The sequence below is a fragment of the Artemia sp. Qi Xiang Cuo genome, chromosome 14 (assembly GCF_049724085.1).
Source record: "Artemia sp. Qi Xiang Cuo chromosome 14, ASM4972408v1, whole genome shotgun sequence".
Classification (NCBI taxonomy): Eukaryota; Metazoa; Arthropoda; class Branchiopoda; order Anostraca; family Artemiidae; genus Artemia; species Artemia sp. Qi Xiang Cuo.
Genome location: NC_142807.1, coordinates 33,686,662 through 33,704,134, shown reverse-complemented (window position 1 = coordinate 33,704,134; position 17,473 = coordinate 33,686,662). Strand labels below are relative to the sequence as shown.

Below are 17,473 nucleotides of genomic sequence, written 5' to 3'. Positions count from 1 at the left end.
TAAAAAAAAGACTTGTACTGTCTAAATATAGTTTTGTTACTACTCGCTTATCTGTTACATTAGCAATGTGACGTCGTTGAGACATTGCAATATGCAACGCAGTCAAAGGACAATCTCCTAAATTCAGTGACGTTAGCGAGGATTTCCCACGAATCAGGAGCCATCTTATAACTGAAGATCGATGCTTGAAATTTGACGATACATTTTATGTGTTGTAACAATTGATAAAGCGACTAAAAATAACAGGTTATTGCTTGTCAGCTAGGCTGGATTCTAGTGTATAGGTAACAAGGAAATTGATGCATGCAAGGTATAAAGAATTTTGTTCGGTAATGGTAAAATATATACCAGTATTAATTTGGGGGAAATGGCTGCTTTTTTTGCGTTTTTCCCCGCTTAATATGATTAAGTGGGAAATGCTGGGTTCTTTTCTTGTTGTTCTGGCCTTAAAAGACCTGCCATTTCTTTAGAAAAAAAAACACCCCGTGCTCAAATGGACTTTTATTCTGAATTGCTGAAATTATGATACGGAATAGATACTGGTGGTTATTTAGGCTGTATGTGGAATTCATTGATACCCTTTACCACTAAAAAGGTCACGTAAATGAGAATTTTAGAAGCTTCACCAAATCCAGTGTTTCCCCTTTGTTTTCGTCTTTAAGCGAATTTTCTCTTCTTTTCTATAGTTAATCGTTTTTTGAATGTTTAGCTATATATCAGTTTTGCTTCAGTATTTCTTTTTTTTCCTACGTTAATTTTTTTTCGAATTTGTCTCTAACTCTTTTTTCTTATTTTGTAATTTCTCAAATTTTACAATAAAACTGTTTTATCGGTCCGCTCGTCAGAAGGAGCAATCAGGCTTTTCATACATATTATGTGTTTAGGGCTTATACTAATCAGTGTTGCAGTTCTGGGCCAACACAAGAATTCTCTGGAAATATAAAAGCCATTGACTTAACCATTTCTGTTACAATCAAACAAATAAATTACTAAGTTCCTATTAATCTATTTTCCCTTAAATATTAATTCATTCTCCACCAACATTATTGTTAAAATCAGTTCAGGAGATTTTGAGCTAGGAGATTTTATGGTGGAAAATGTGACATGATTTTTATTTCCAGAAAGCACGTTGACATTAGTTCTTTTTGGGTTTCAAATGAGCTTTAACAAATTCCGGGTGTGTTTTGAGTTTATAAGGCTTTAATTTTAAAATTAATAAATTGGTATCAGTTGCTTTTTTAATAACTTTTTTTTTTTTTTTTTTTTAATTATATAGAGATGAAGCTTCAAAATACAGAAGTATGCTAGAAGCCACGCCTTTGAGAGGTTTATGTTCAAAGACCGCAAAAATAGAAGGCGTAAATCGTGGTGACATCAAAGATTTCAAATGGAATGCTAAGAATTTTATATCTAAGAATGATAGAATTTTTCGCATAATTTTATGCTTAGATGTACAATTCTTATCTTTATAGGTTTTCTGTTTACTTGTCAGTGTCATTTTTACAAAGTTGAACCTTATTAGGGCCACTGGGGTGACCTATTATTGACCTTTAGTTTGTTATTTATTTCTAGTCTGCTATAGGATGGAATCAAAATTATTACTATGAAAAGATAAACCATCAGTGACTTTATGGAAATTTGAGGAGGAAAATGTAAAATCTCGACATTCAAGGAGATAATTGGCTGAAAGGATTACCCCTTCCCCTCTAAGTAGATATGCTGGAGTCCAATAGCTAAGAGTGCTCATTGGGAGGGGAGATATACATGGGCGTAGGGAGGGGGGCAGGGAGGGGCCGCGGCCCCCCCCCTAGACCTTCAAATTGACATTAGATAAGGCTGAAAAAGCAGATGGTTTGGAAAAAGCAGTTGATAAAACTCCATCACACTATCGACGGCCCCCCCCCCTAGACAATATGCTGCCTAATGCTGCCTACGCCCATGGAGATATGCTGGAGTCCAATAGCTAAGAGTGCTCATTGGTAGGGGAGATCCTCAAAGGAGACTAGTTTTGAATTTTCCCTATTTTAGTATATAGTTTTCTTGATTTTTCAGTCTAAGATAGGTGTATATCAAGTCCCAAGTATATCAAGAAATAAAAGTAATTTTGCTGTTTAGAACGTAATTTTATAACGTGTACGACTATAGACTATAGTCTATAGTCCATATGTATAACATATAAGTAATTTTATAACGTGTCCTCTCTCTTCTGATTGATCATGACCAGAGCCCGAATCAATAGCTAATAATCAATGATCCCTTGCAGTAAAAAAAAAAAGAGAAAAAAAGAAGACAATAAATAGAAGTTCTCGGAAATTTATCTTGCTACAACTATAATATTAGCCTTGAACCTATTGGATCGAAAAAACGATACGAACCCAGAAGAGTAAATGCGAGTGTTTGTGGCTTAGTGTTAGTGTTTTCCAAAATTGTTTGACATAATTGTATAATTTGTTTTCTTTTAGAGTGAAATTTGCGACATGGAACCACATGCTTTATCCGACTCCGGAGTAATAAGTCGCTTTTTTCAACTGATTACTTTATCGATTGGTGTGATAAGGACGTGGGCTGAGCGTATACCTGGTTTTTTAGACCTCTGTCAAGAAGACCAAGAATTACTCTTTCAATCGGCATGTCTAGAACTTTTTGTCCTTAGACTCGCATACAGGTAAGGACTATAGCATAGCTATATTTCATTCTTATCCCTCGTATTCTGGCCTTACCTAATACCTCCTGTCAAGGAAAACATCAAATAAAAAAAAATATTACCATACAGAACTTAAATTTCAAGAAATATGACATTTTTAATGACTACAAAAGCTTCTTGGCTACAAAAATCCTTGTGAATGATAGTTGTGTTTTCAGTAAAAAACAAATCAAGCTCTACAATTTGCCAAGGGATTTTTGGGGCGCCAAAACCCAGTGACAATACAGGTTAGTTTCTTCTCGGTTTAAGCTTTGACGCCATTTCTGAAAAGCTAAGAAGACGATAGACACATTTGCTACTTCCTATTACTGTCCTATTACAGTTTAAACTGCTAGTTATCATGTGAGTCGTGGGTGCTTTCTGAATCTTTTCCCTTGTGGAACAGGAGGGGGAGGGGGTATTGCTTAAAATTAGGTTCTTTTTTTCATTAAAGTGTTACATTGATTTTAACGTCAGGGGTGATTATCCCCTGGTGTTCTGTTCACCGCTTTTTCCCTTGAGTGTAGCACAATCAATCCTTGGGACACATTGCAGGGATCTGAATCCTACCAACGAATATGTCTGAACGGACTGGAACTTTAAATCCTTTATTAAGAGAAAGCCTTTATTTGGGTAGGAAACAAAATTCAAAAAAAAAACTCACACTACACAATGTATAACTACAGGTTTATTTACAATAAAACCCGGATGATAAACCACTCAGTTGGAAAGTCCAAACAGTTTATTCAAATCGATATGTCAGGTCATGCCTACGACTTAAAAGGGAATTCCAGTTGAGTTCCCATAATTTATTAGTCAGTAATTATTATTATTATCTATTTTTTTATTGTTCTTTATTTGTGTTTATTTCAGTGATGATTTGGTTAGTTTTATAATTTAGTAAATGTGTACTGGTTGCGTTTTTCAAGCATATATGTGCTTTATTTGTAACCGGTCGTAAAGCCGGCATGAATCATTTTTAGTAAAGTTGTTGAATCTTGAATCTTGAAAAAAAAAGTTGTTTTAATGCATAATCGTATTGTGAGCAATTGTGTCCAAGTATAATTTTTACAGCTCTTTTTTGTTACATCTCAAATCTGTCTTATTTAATTCCCAATAAGTGGATTAGACACACTAAGTGAACAACTTAAAAAAAAAAAAATCAATTTAGAGTAAATTTTTATTCAGTTCAAAATATTGTTGCACAATTTTATGTGGCACTTTTTGTTTTTAGAACACGGGCGTTGGACGAAAGACTCATTTTCTGCAATGGGATTTCAGTTACTCGTCAAGAGGCAATTCGGGCTTTCGGTGATTGGCTTCCAAGTATTCTTGAATTCTCGAAAAATTTACGAACCTTAGATGTTGACATATCAGCAGCATCTTGCTTAGCAGCCCTTGCTCTGGTCACAGGTTAGTCCTCTTTTTGTTTTAGGGAGTCATGGAAATTTTTCTTTAGAGTTTGCCAAAGGGATACTTCAGCGTGGTATCTAAAATATTTTTAACTTCAAGTATATAGTATCATTTATGAGTATATCAGCACGGAAATTGAACTGGTTTTGTTGGGGATTGTAGTGCAAAAAGCGCTGTGTTTGTTATAGTTATTGTAGTGCAATAAAGCAAAATAGATGTTTTTGAGATTTCATCCAGATAATACTCAAATTAGTAAGATTAATGAACTACTGCAGCAATTTTCAATTTGCAAAAGAGGTTTTATTCTGCTGCTGATTACTTTCCTTTGAAAAAATGGAACAAGTTTGTAAAATAAATTTAGATATTTAAGCATAAAGTGTATATGTGTATTAAAGTGTATATGGGACGATTAAAGTGTATATGGGACGTTAGTCTCATAAACTGGAATGCTCATTAATAGTAACCGAAACTCTAAAAAACGAAGTTTTTATACAAATAAATAGATCAAAAGAATCGGATTTTTATGCTGATTTCAAATCTATAAGTTTCATCAGGTTTAGTCTTATTTTTATTTTATTTTTCGAAACTTTTTTTTACGGTTTTATAAAGCAGAGTTGTGAGAGAGAGTCAAACTTTAGCGTAAAGAGCAGGGCGTTGAGGAGGGGACAGCCCCTTTCATACACGGAATAATTTATGTTCGTTTTAAGTTTTAATGTCGCTCCTTACTTTCAGTTATCAGAGTCAAAGAAGAGTTGTGAGAGAGAGTCAAACTTTAGCGTAAAGAGCGGGGCGTTGAGGAGGGGACAGCCCCTTTCATACACGGAATAATTTATGTTCGTTTTAAGTTTTAATGTCGCTCCTTACTTTCAGTTAAGAGAACTTGATTTTTTTATTTAATTTAATGTATAAACTGAGGCGGTGCAAGCTCATTTTCTACTGTATTTGTTTCAAATAGAATCAAATTTTTGACTGTATTTGTTTCAAAGAGAATATTTGTTTCAAATAGATTTGTTTGTTTCAAACAAAGCTAACAAAAATTGACTTCTTCTGGGAACTTTCGCTATTCAGGAAATATGAAATGTATATTCATGATACTCTTTATGTTAGCCTTCGTTTCCAATAGGATTTCCATAGCATATTCAGAAGATTTAGTAAGTGCAATATTGCTATGAATTCGTATGAGCTTCACTGTTTGAAAACTAACGATAAACTAATTGAGGGGCCTTTAAATCAAATCTATTGACCAAATTCGCTGTGACAAGAGCTGGAGTTGGCTTCTTGATTTTGACTGTTTGATGTGATAAATAGATATTGTTTGTATAATGGATGTTAAATCGGTTATGCCACAAACATTAAAGTGCACATTATAAATCAGCGTCCTCTAATAAATTAGTTCTTCCTCTCTCTCTCTCTCTCCTATCAAGAAGTGAAAATGACATCATTTTTATACAGTCCTGAAAAGGCTTATGCCAGCTTTGCCTTTCACTCAGACTATCTCTCTTGGCTTTTTCTCCAATTAGCCATGGCTTGATGGTAACTTGATTTTAATTCAAAAATAAACTGACTTCTCCCCTCTCTCACGTTCTATATTTCTCTCTCTCTCTCTCTCTCTCTATCTCTCTATATATATATCTCTATCTATCTCTCTATCTCTGTTTTTCTCTCCCTCTCTCTATCTCTGTCTCTAATGATAAGAGAATCGAAACTCAAGAAAGAGCCACGTAGCAGCAAGCCACACTACTTTAAAAAATGACTTGGAGTTCAGATGAGGCTCCTTTGGGCTTAAAGTGGCAGCTGATTTTCACCATCTATTATTTTCTTCATTGCTATCTCATTCTCTTTTTAATTACATGAGGCATTTTCCTCGTCTTCATGATTTCGTTTGTCATTTAATTTGTCAAATATTGTCAGGTATGTGTACAGTGTGATATACAATCATCGGTCATGAATGAAACATATAAATTTACCAATGATAATTTTGAAAATTCAAAAGCAAAACATCCTGTGCAATTTTTCCTTGTTAAGAGCATCAATTGATAGTAATGTATTCTATTGTAAAACAGCCAAATAAGCTGGTTCATGGGTCTTAAGGCTAGTAATTATGAATGTTTTACAGTTCGGGAAAAGCGCTAATGATCGTAGCGAAAAATCACCAACTCCATATAATTCCAATCTTTAAAACTAAAGGAAATTGTACTTTTGCATTGGTAGCAGTGGCCTGTTGTTTTTTTATTTTATTTTATTTTGCTAGCATTAGTCAATCCTAGAAGATCGTATCAATGGCAGCTGGAAGGTTTTTTGTCCTTTATAGAAGATAGTGAAGAATTTGTAAAATTCAGAATAATTCAACCAAATTATAATCAAATTACCTTTCTTAAAAATGTGGCATTAAGTGTCATAAATGACGGTCCGAGGGGGAACCTCTTTCTTCCTGTTTTGGGCAAATTTATTTCATTTCCAGTTTTAACCACTGTTTTTACTTGTATTTGAAAAAAAATTGTCTAAAGAAAAATTGATAAACGAACTGTGGTGATGTTTGGCACACGTAATTTTAGAAATATTATCTTCACGTCCAAATCCCGAAATACAGTGTGTTGTGTGTTTTGTCCTGAACTTTAGCTATAGATACATGACGTTGGAGACACGAGGGACCGTGTTCTATTTTTACCAGAATAACAAAATCATAATTTACAGCCTGAAAACCTTAACACTAAAGTCGTTTTTTAAATTTTTTTAGAGCGTCATGGCTTGCGAGAACCTGCCCGAGTTGAACAGCTTCAAACACGAATCATTGGGTCCTTAAGAGACCATGCCACGTATAATCCTGAAGCTCAGAAAAAGTCTAATTATTTTTCAAGACTTCTTGTAAAACTGCCAGAGCTACGGAGTCTATCTGTCCAGGGACTTCAGCGAATTTTCTATCTCAAACTTGAAGAAATTGTGCCAACACCACCACTCCTTGAAAATATGTTTGCATCAAGTTTGCCTTTTTAACCACTTTTAATGATCAGTCACATTTTGGAGACAATTAATCTTATAATTTCTTTAGTTTTGACTCTAGTAGTTTTTTCGCTTTTTCTTTAAAACCAGTTTGGGCCTTTCCACTCACTGCTATAAAGTTTCACGCAGAAATAACAATGACCAAATTTTTATCGCATTTTCTGATGAGTGACGTATGTAATTAAAGAATAGAGATTACCCTCTATAAGAATGTATTCAACTCTATCTACATACAATTACCACCAGCGGAACACTTGTAGCAATGAGTCGTTTCTGGACGGACGTGTACCCTCTCTAGGATGTCGCTTTAAGCGCTAATATTGTATTAAATAGGGGACTTAATGGAAATGCTGCTTTTTAGATTTTAATATCTCGGGCTTGTGTAAAATTTCGTATGTTTATGCGTAGTATAATAACCCTCAGTTTAGACAGTAGGATTTCGTTCAAAACAATCCCGGTTATAACTGATTTGTATATTTTAGCCAAGTATTTAAAATGTGAAGTTTCTATCCCTAGTATATTTTTTCTGCGATATATACAAACGTAGCTGTCATGTAAATATGTAAATAAGCATAGTTACTTTGTTTTTTCAAATACGTGATTCTAGCTAGAACTTCTGATTAGTAGGTTTGTAATTTTTGTATTTAATATTTCGGTTAGATGAGTCAATAGAAATTTCTGGCCAGTATTTAAAGTTTATCCAAATATTGCTGTTTCCATCATTGTTATTTATTATTAATAGTGTTGCTCTTTTTACTGCGGCCACTGTTTTGTTCTTATTATTGCCTTGAACGCGAATGAAAATAGAAGAAGATAATTCTAATTCTTACCTTTAACATTTGTCTTATCAGAGGAAAGCGAAAAAATCGTTTCTGAAAGGAAATTTGTATCGAATTGGCAGCCAAACATGAATAAAGTAAACTAAATTAGGTTTGGATTTTATTCAATATCTGCCAATAAATATTTTCTCCGAAATTCATATCGGGGCTATGTAGGACTGTGCTATTGTTCATTAATAAAAGCGCATATTTGATAGCAAAATTCGAAGGGATAGGTTTAAGCTCAATTAGATGTTTATATGATGTAAAAAGAGATATTTTTTTACATGAATTTACCGGCATCTTGAATGCTGAAAAGAATTTTTTACTCTTGTACTCAATTTACTTTTCGGTTTATATTAAAGTAGAAATAATTCTTAATTTGATTTAGAACATTTTAAAAATTTTCCAGTCGTATTCCTTTATATCCACGTCTTTACAGTGCAGTTTGTAAATTAGTCTTAAAATTTTGATTCCATCATAGATAAAACCTTAAACATTTTTTTTTTCAATACTGGATGCTTATACTTCTGGATTGCGTATTTAGAATGACTTTTTTTTTACCAGCCTTAAGTGCTTAAATTGTGCTTGAGTTTGGTTGTGGAGACTAGACTCGCCTATTTTTGAAATTTCTGGGACTAAGGCTTTCTGATAATTGTGGACTAAATCAAAACAGTGCTTACAGCTTTCAGTATCCTGTTTGTAATTTTTCAAGGTGAAGATCAGTCAACTTCCTAGCATAAAATCTATTATTAACCAATCAAAGTAAAGACTTAAAGCATGATTTCTGAAATTAATAAAGTGGAATCCAGAAATAGCAGTTTTTCTACATTTAAGACGAATATGGCAAAATGCAAAGACGTAGTATTAGTTGGCAATAGTTAGGAACAAATTTGTGTTTATTAAAGCTTTTCAAACCGACTTCTTGCCATTTCAATGTTCGCTCAGTAGCACAACTGTGGCGTAAAACTCAAGGTAACACACATATCATTCATAATTATCGGGCAAAATTCTCACTTAAATAATTGTGCTTCGAAAAAAAACAAACTTTATAACACCCTCATCGCATTTATCATGGTTAACTGGATGTTTTTTTAATTATCTTTATACTTTTCTACGTAGTTGATGTATTACTCAATTATATACATCATTGAGTTTATATTCTACTATATTTGAAATTTAGTATGCTGTCTTTCATATAGTTTGCTGTGAAAATATTATATTGTCATAACTGGAAATCAATTAAAATATTATCTGTAATGATGTGTAAATTAGAGTTTGCATAATGTTTTATGGACTGTAACTGTCCCTTGACGTAACTAGTTCGAGTAATGACACCAGACAGGGGTGTCACGTAACTGAAATCTTTATGGGGCTTGAAAATTGACAAAACGTTCCTCATAACAAAACGTTTGGTGCTACAAAGGATAATAGAACAGTTAAAAATTTCTTACTTGATGCTGCCGGTAAATATAGCTTTGATGGAGCAAGTTGTCCAGTCCAGGTTTTATGAGGCTATCTTCCTGTGTTTGCTTATCATGTTGTCCCCTTATCATAGGCAGCGCAATCGCGCTGCCAAAGTAAAGAACGATGTTGGCACAATGTATTCTTTATTTTTATTTTATTGACCAGGGCACTTCGTATCGAACGAGTTGTCGTAGAAACTTCAAAAAAGGGTGATTCGAATAGAAATTGGAGCGGCTTGTGCCCTTTTTAATAGTCGAAAGTGATTGGAAGGCAACTGACACCCCTTCCACGCCCACCATTTCCCCAAACACATCCAATCAAAATTTTGAGATAGCCATTTTGTTCAGCGTAGTTGATTTCCAGATAGAAATTATGTTTCTGAGGAGGACACTCCCCCACAGCCCTCAGGGCAAGAGTTGTAAGTAATGCCCTGGGGGCATATAAGGTTTTTATAGAAAATGTTGTGGTAGAAACTTCAAAAAAACCTTATTCGATTGCAAATTCGAAAGGACTGGTGACCTTTTTATTGTCGAAAGTGATTGGAGGGCAACTAATCCCCCTCTCACGTCCACCATTTCCCCAAACACATACAATCAAAAAATTTTGAGATAGCCAGTTTGTTAAACGTAGTTCAAAGTTCTGGAAATTAGGTCTTTGAGGAAAACACCCTTCCCCCACAGCCTTCAGGGCAATGATTGTAAGTTATGCCCTGAGGGCATATAAGGTTTTTATAGAAAGCGTTGTCGCAGAAACTTTAGAAGGGGCTGATAAGATTGGTATTTGAAGTGGCTAGTGCCTTTTTTCATAGTCGAAAGTAATTGGAGGACAACTAACACCCCTTCCACGCCCACCGTTTATCCAAACACATCCAATCAAAATTTTGAGATAACCATTTTGTTCAAAGTAGTTGAAAGGTCCGGAAATAATATCTTTGAGGATGACACTCCCTCCACAGCCCTCAGAGTAAGTGTTGTAAGTTTTGCCATGGGGGCATATAAGGTTTTTATAGAAAATGTTGTGGTAGAAACTTCAAAAAAGCCTCATTCGATTGGAAATTCGAAGGGCTAGTGCACTTTTAATTGTCGAAAGGTATTGGAGGAGGCCTAACCCCCCTCTCACGCCCACCATTTCCCCAAACAAAACTAGTCAACATTTTAAGATAGCCATTTTGTTCAACGTAGGTGAAAATTCCGAAAATTATGTCTTTTAGGATAACAACCCTCCCCCTCACAGCCCTCGGGGAAAGGATTATAAGTTATGCCCTGGGGGCATATAAGGTTTTTATAGAAAGCGTTGTCGTAGAAACTTCAAAAAGGGCTCATTCGATTGGAAATTGAAGTGGCTAGTACCTTTTTTAATAGTTGAGAGTAATTGGAGTACATCTAACACCCCTTCCAGGCCCACCATTTATCCAGAGAAATCCAATCTAAATTTCAAGATAGCCATTTTGTTCAAAGTAGTTGAAAGGTCCAGAAATATTATTTTTGAGGATGACACTCCCCCCATAGCTCTCATGGTAAGTGTCGTAAGTTTTGCCCTAGGGGCATATAATGTTTTTATTGAAAGATTTGTTGTAGAAACTTGAAAAAGGGCTCATTCGTTTGGAAATTCGATAGGCCAGTCCATTTTTAATAGTCGAAAGTGATTGGAGAGCAACTAACCGCCCTCTCATGCCCTTTTTTCCCCCACACAAATCCAATCAAAACCTTTAGATAACCGGTTTGTTCAACGTAGTTAAAAGTTTTAGAAATTAGGTCTTTGAGAATGATAACCCCCTCAGAGCCCTCGGGGCAAGGGTTGTAAGTTATACCCGGGGGGTATATACAGTTTTTATAGATAGTGATATTGTAGAAAATTAGAAAAGCGTTTATTTGGTCCAGGACCGGAAGAGTTCGTGCTCCTTAACATAGACAAAAGTAAGCTAAGGGTAACTAACACTCCTCTCGTATCTAGCGGTTCCCCAAACACATCCGGTCAAAATTTTGAGATAGCCATTTTGTTCGACGTAGTTAAAAAGTCCGGGCATTGTGTTTTTGAGGATGACACTCCCCCCACAGCCCTCAAGACAAAAGTTGTAAGTTATGCCCCGGGGACATATCAGGTTTTTTTTATAGAAAGCGTTGTCGTAGAAAATTCAAAAACGAGTCATTCGATTGGAAATTGAAAGGGCTAGTGCCCTTTTTATTAGCCGAAAGTTATTGGAGGGCAAGTAAGCCTCCTCTCACACCCACCATTTCTCCAAACACATCCAATAAGAATTTGAGATAAAAATTTTGTTCTACGCAATTTAAAGCGTTTGAAATTATATCTTAGAGAGTGACGCCCTCCTCACAAGCCTCTGAGTAAGAATTGTAATTTATGCTTTGGGGCACTTACGGTGTTTATAGACGATGCCGTTGTAAAAGCTTCAAAAAGGGCTCATTCCATTGAAAATTGAAATGGCTAGTGCCCTTTAATAGTTGGAAGTGATTAGAGGGTAACTAACCCCCCTCTCACGCCCACCATTTCCCCAAACACATCCAACCAAAATTTGGAGATAGCAATTTTCTTCAACGTAGTTTGAATGTTCTGGAAATTAGGTCTTTGAGGATGACACCCCCCCCCCAGCCTTCAGGGCACGGGTGGTAAATGATGCCCGGGGGGCAGCTAAGGTTTTTATTGAAAGCATTGTCGCAGTAACTTCAAAAGGGCTGATTCGATTGGAAATTGAAAGAGCTAGTGCCTTTTTGAATAGTTGAAAGTGATCGGAGAGCAGCTAATGCACCTCTCACGCACGCCATTTTCCCAAACACATCCAATCAAAATTTTGAGATGGCCGTTTTATTTAACGTAGTTGAAAGTTCTGGAAATTAGGTGTTTGAGGATGACAACAGCCCTCAGGTCAAGTGTTGTGAGTTATACCCTGGGGGCATATAAAGTGTTCATAGAAAGCGTTTTCGCAGAAACTCAAAAACTGCTCAATCGATTGGAAATTGAAAGGGCTAGTAACCTTTTTAATAATCGAAAGTGATTGGACGGTTATGACTTTTTTATAGTAAGCATCGGTGTGGGTACAATGTATTTTTTTTTTTTTTTTTTTTTAGAACAGTGCACTTTTTATCGAAGGAGTTGTTGTAGGAACTTCGAAAAGGGCTCATTCGATTGAAATAGAAAGGACTAATGACCTTTTTAATAGTCGAAAGTGATTCCCATTTGCCCATTATGTTGAAAAACTAAATGTTACCTTAGGATTAAATCAAAATGCACTGTGTTAATGCTAATTTCTAATAAGGCATCTCAGAAGTATCCCAAGAATGACTGAGGGTATTATGTTCAAACTTTCGGGGCTACTTCTGCTCTTAAAATTTAACCGAATCAAAATAGCGTAAGTGTATCCAAGCTATCAAAGAAAGTAAACAGTTGTTAAAAATTGCTGAAAAGTTTCCTCCAGCATACAAATAGCAGGTCACAAACTATAAAGTCTTAAAAAAACGAAAAGATTTAAAGTCTTATTTTCTTTTTCCTCGAAAAGACAATGTCAATATAAAACGAACAGAAATTAATTAAAAAAAGCTTTTCCAGAAAATAAGTTTTTCAAAGAAAACGAAAGAACTCTATTAAACCAAAACTGAGCAAAAATAAAATCAAATAATCTACCAAGCGTGAAACTACCACAAATCAGCATCGATAAATAAATGAAACCCAAAACGAACAGAAATTACAATAAATAAGCGAGTCAAACTCAAAACGAGCAAAATTAACATGAATAGGGCTCAAAACCCCTTTGCTTTCCCAAGGCCAGAACATAATTTGCACTTTACTGAAAAAAAATACAAATGAATGTGAATTGTCAGTTTAATATACATATACTGATATTTAGATGTATTAAAGTTATAAAAGTAAAAATATTTATATTTTTTCAGTAAAGTGCAAATTATGTTCTGGCCTTGGAAAGGCATAGGGGTTTTGAGCCCTGCTCATGTTAATTTCTGGTCGTTTTGAGTTTGTCTTGGTTATTTATTTTAATTTATATTTGTTTTGGGTTTTATATATATATCAATTCTGATTTTTGGTGGCTTTACGCTTGGTAGATTATTTGATTTTATTTTGGCTCATTTTCGGTCTTATGGAGCTCTTTACTTTTCTTTGAAAAACATATCTTGTGGAAAAAGTTTTTTTTTAATTAATCTTAATAAAGAGCAAACCCTAATTCATAGCAACCAAAAATTTAATAACTTGTTTTGAAAATAACTGTTGACTGAGGCTGACCATTTGAAGTTGATCCAGGAATGGTAACTATTATTTCGATTAATCTCCATGATAAAACTTTGTTGCGAAAATATACTTCTTTTACTTTCAAAAAATAGTCTGAAACCCCCCAAAAATGGTGTCGTATCGAAATGAAAACTGTCTATTAGAGTCATCCTAGTCATAAACCCTATTAAGGAGAATTAAAGCCCCATCTTGGTCAAAAACGAAAGTCACTTTCAAATGGGATGCAGTGATGTGTCCTTTTTTCTTTCCTTTTGTTTCTTCGTCACCGCTAGTGGGGCGCTGAAACACCATGGAGCGGTATTTAATGGCGCATTTGAAAGGAAATTTCTATATCTAGTGCCTTTTGTAATTAACAATAGATAATATAAAAAGACGTGCAATTTTTGACAAAACTGCATCTTTATATACAAGATGATCCAACGCAGCTGTATTCGACAAGATAATATAACACGTGTATCTTTTGAAAGTTTCTCCTTTTGGGTATATTGTCATTTTGGAACAACTGCCTGATTCCCTTTGATTTGTTCTTTACTATTTAACATGTAAGGTTCACAAAACAGCTAATACATTGGAATGCAAAGAATATTTGTAATTTTTACCGTAAATCAAAACGGAGCTGGGGCTCTCAATAGAAATTTCGATGTGATTTGTGTAACACTCGCTCATTAGTCAAACCTTCAATGGTCAGTTGATATGGGTTTGATGGAAGAAAGAATATACGTCTCCATAAGTTCCAAAATACTTTCTGAATAGGTAGGGTATGATAAAAGCTACTAGATTTATATCCGACGTTTCCCGTATTGTCCCCTAGATTCTCCTGGATATCCATTTGAATTTAGGTGAATTTGCTTGTCTTACAGGGGAACGCCAATGGCCCTCGTCGCAGTCCAAACAACAGGCTTCTTGAACCAGCAACCCTTCACTCGTGATTTCAGCATGCTAACCCTTAGTCCAGGAAAGACTGAAGCTGAAGGGATGATAAGATGATGTAGTCGCCACAGTTGGGTTTGAAGTAGAACTTCAAACCCAAGTTTTATAATAGAAATTTTATAGTTTTATAGTTGAAGTTTTATAATAGAAAAAAGGGAACATGTTTGATATTGGGTGTCCGATTGGCTCGAAACGTACGGGGATCGTTACCTTTTTAAGGGGATATAACATTTTTGTTGGGAAAAAAAGGGGGTTTAGAAAATCCAGAAATGGGCCTGAAAATTGTTTCCTGGATCATTTTGAAACATACAGCCGTAAGTCCTGGGGCTAAGTGGAACCTAATGTAAGCAAAAGCGTGTTGAGCTAAAAAACTTCTTTTTTTTTCAAGCCCTGGTTTCAAAACCGCAGATAACTTTTCCCGTTTGGCTTTAAAGTTACGTTTAGATCAGGACTAAAGATACTTATTGGAAACGCAAATATTGGTTATAAAACGTGCAAATACGCAAATAAACGCGTATTGCTTCGTGACGTTAGAAAATAGGCGCAAAATTTTTCTGCGTCTTCCTTTTAGTCTACAATCAGACATAGGATATCGCGTAAATGTTCATCTGTGACTTGTCCTTAAATTTGCTCCAGGTTTGCTTTGCTTAAGTGAAAGCTAACAAGTGATTGCCGGCATGGGCACTCATAAGGGTCTTAGGGGGGGGGGGGGGGGGGTCAGCCATCCCCCCTTCGGGCTGAATGACTTTGCCTTATATTTTTATATTTTTGTTGAGATTTTTTTATACAGCATTGGAAGTGCCGATTAGACCAGGTAAGCCCCCCCCCCTGAAATTCAGCCTTTGGGCACCCATGATTGCCGATACCAGTGCTTCCACTATACCAAAATTTTGGGGGTATTCCCAAAATGTCTAGATTTATCCGAAAGAAAATTTGTTCCCTCAGGTTGTATGGAAAGTGATCGCATCTCCCTTTAAATTCCCGAAAATCAAACTTCTTCCTCGAAGCAAACATTCTGCAAGTACCTGCAAAACCCTTTGCAATTTTGTAACGATTTTCTTTAATTAATCCTGGTCTAAATAACCGAGAAAATCACAATTAACCAAACAGTAAACAAACACCTTTGCACATTTTTTTTTTTATCAACGCAATCACTTCCGGCTTCCCAAAGTCAGATAAAATAAAGGTTAGACAGATAAACAGAGAACTTTTGAATGAGACTACAGTAAAAATTCCAAAAGGATTCAAGAGAAAAGGCAAGCAAACAAGAAATAGTGTGAGCGGGGTTACCATGGGTAGTACGAAAGCACTACCTTTTGTTGGAAGTAGTAGATTTTGAATATTTTCTGTGAAAGTAGGGCTTTTTTTAATACTATTTCATAAAAGAAATGCTACTTTGTCCAAAAATAGCACTTTTCTAATACTTCTTCAAATCAACTCTAGAACTATTTTGTGTGGTCTTCAATTTTTTTTTCATTTTCTTTCCGCGATTAGCGACTTTAGAATCGTACAGTCTACTTTACAATGCCAGGCCTGACAGCAATTTTGAAAGTAGCGTACTTTTAGATGTGATGTGACCAACTAGGTAAATGTTTTCAAACAATTGAGTTAATGGCACATTTTGAAGCAAAGTCAAAAACCTTAGGAAATGCAGATAGCTGCGGCGAAAGAACATTGCCTTGCATTTTATATCAAGTTGTGCTAAAAAAAAAAAAAAAAGAAGAATGAACAGTGAAGGCCCAACGTTTCGGAAGTTTGACCGAACATCGCTGCAAGCTGCTTTGCCCGGTTTATTTTTCTATAATCTCTTATTTCCGCATATTCAGGGACTATTCAGTAAGATGGACGTCGAGGTCCTAAAAAAAAGTGGGGTTATCACTGTTGAAGAATGAGCTGTGCGTAGAAAAATTGTAGTTCTAGAACTCAGTGACGAATTTCAAGGAAGAGAAACTGTTTCGTGGTGTGCACAGGTTCTAAAGGGTTTAAAATCTGTTTATAAGGTGTGTCAAGGATAGTAGCATTGTGTGATATTGGTTACAGATTTAAGATAGGTTATTTTTATTTAGAACAAAATCATTCTGGTTGTGCTAGGAAAACAAAACTTGCTTATAATCAAAAATAACCAAGATGCATTACGTAACTTTAATGTCCTTGTAGATAGCACGAGTATCTTGTGGCAACACACCCAACAATCTCATGAGGTCTAATCTTTACTTGACTTGACTGTACTTGCATGCATCTAATGAGTTCCTACATGAAGCGGAAGAATTTAAAGTTTCGGTTCTTTCACAGCCCGTTTTGGCAGAATGTTCCATTCGGCCCTATGCCTGACCTTGCAATAAACAGATTTATCGAGACTGTATGTCCTTCTCCCGGATACTTCTCCATTCCTGTAAATCCATGTATAATAAAAAAATTGACAAGTTCATTAGAAAGAGTTCCGTTCCTGTTCCGATATGAACATCCTTCGCTATATATACTTACTGTCTCAGCGTTTGGGTTTGACCGTAGCAGGTGCTCTAACCTTAAATAGCACACGAAAAAAAAATTCAGATGCATTCAACTGCCCTTCAGTCTTGTGCTATACTATATTCAATGCGTCACAACTCACAAGATCTTAAGAAGTCTTAATATATTCTATTTGTAGTGGAGAGACGACACTTGTGTTCCGACGAAGCAAAGTAGAGTCGAGGTCATGAGTTGTCACCATGAAGTACTCCAGGTTGACTTGAAAATCCAATGTATTTCTCTTTCCAAAGTTGTGTAAAAAAGTCACAGTTAAGAATATCCCCTGTTCTTTACTTTTCTTCATTCGTATTGTTTCTCTTTGAATCTAACAAAATAATTTTTCAAATGGTTTTCCTTTGCTTTGATCTGCCTTTGTTCCTGTTTTTTCTAGATGATGCAG

At 35.4% G+C, this 17,473-nt stretch overlaps 1 protein-coding gene across 2 annotated transcripts in view; it reads left to right on the top strand.

Annotated features, from left to right (window-relative positions):
• The window catches only part of Hr38 (Hormone receptor-like in 38), a 38,413-nt gene extending 23,783 nt beyond the window's left edge, over window positions 1–14,630 (top strand). The window contains exons 6-9 of one of the 2 annotated variants that reach the window (XM_089100669.1): window positions 2,463–2,665; window positions 3,918–4,096; window positions 6,834–7,065; window positions 14,496–14,630. In XM_089100669.1, the coding sequence (XP_088956795.1) occupies window positions 2,463–2,665; window positions 3,918–4,096; window positions 6,834–7,065; window positions 14,496–14,622 (741 nt within the window). In that variant the 3' untranslated portion in view covers window positions 14,623–14,630. Of the gene's footprint in view, window positions 1–2,462; window positions 2,666–3,917; window positions 4,097–6,833; window positions 9,165–14,495 lie in introns of those variants that run through there. The other variant, XM_089100670.1, reaches the window with a different exon arrangement.
• The last annotated feature ends 2,843 nt before the right edge of the window (window positions 14,631–17,473 follow it).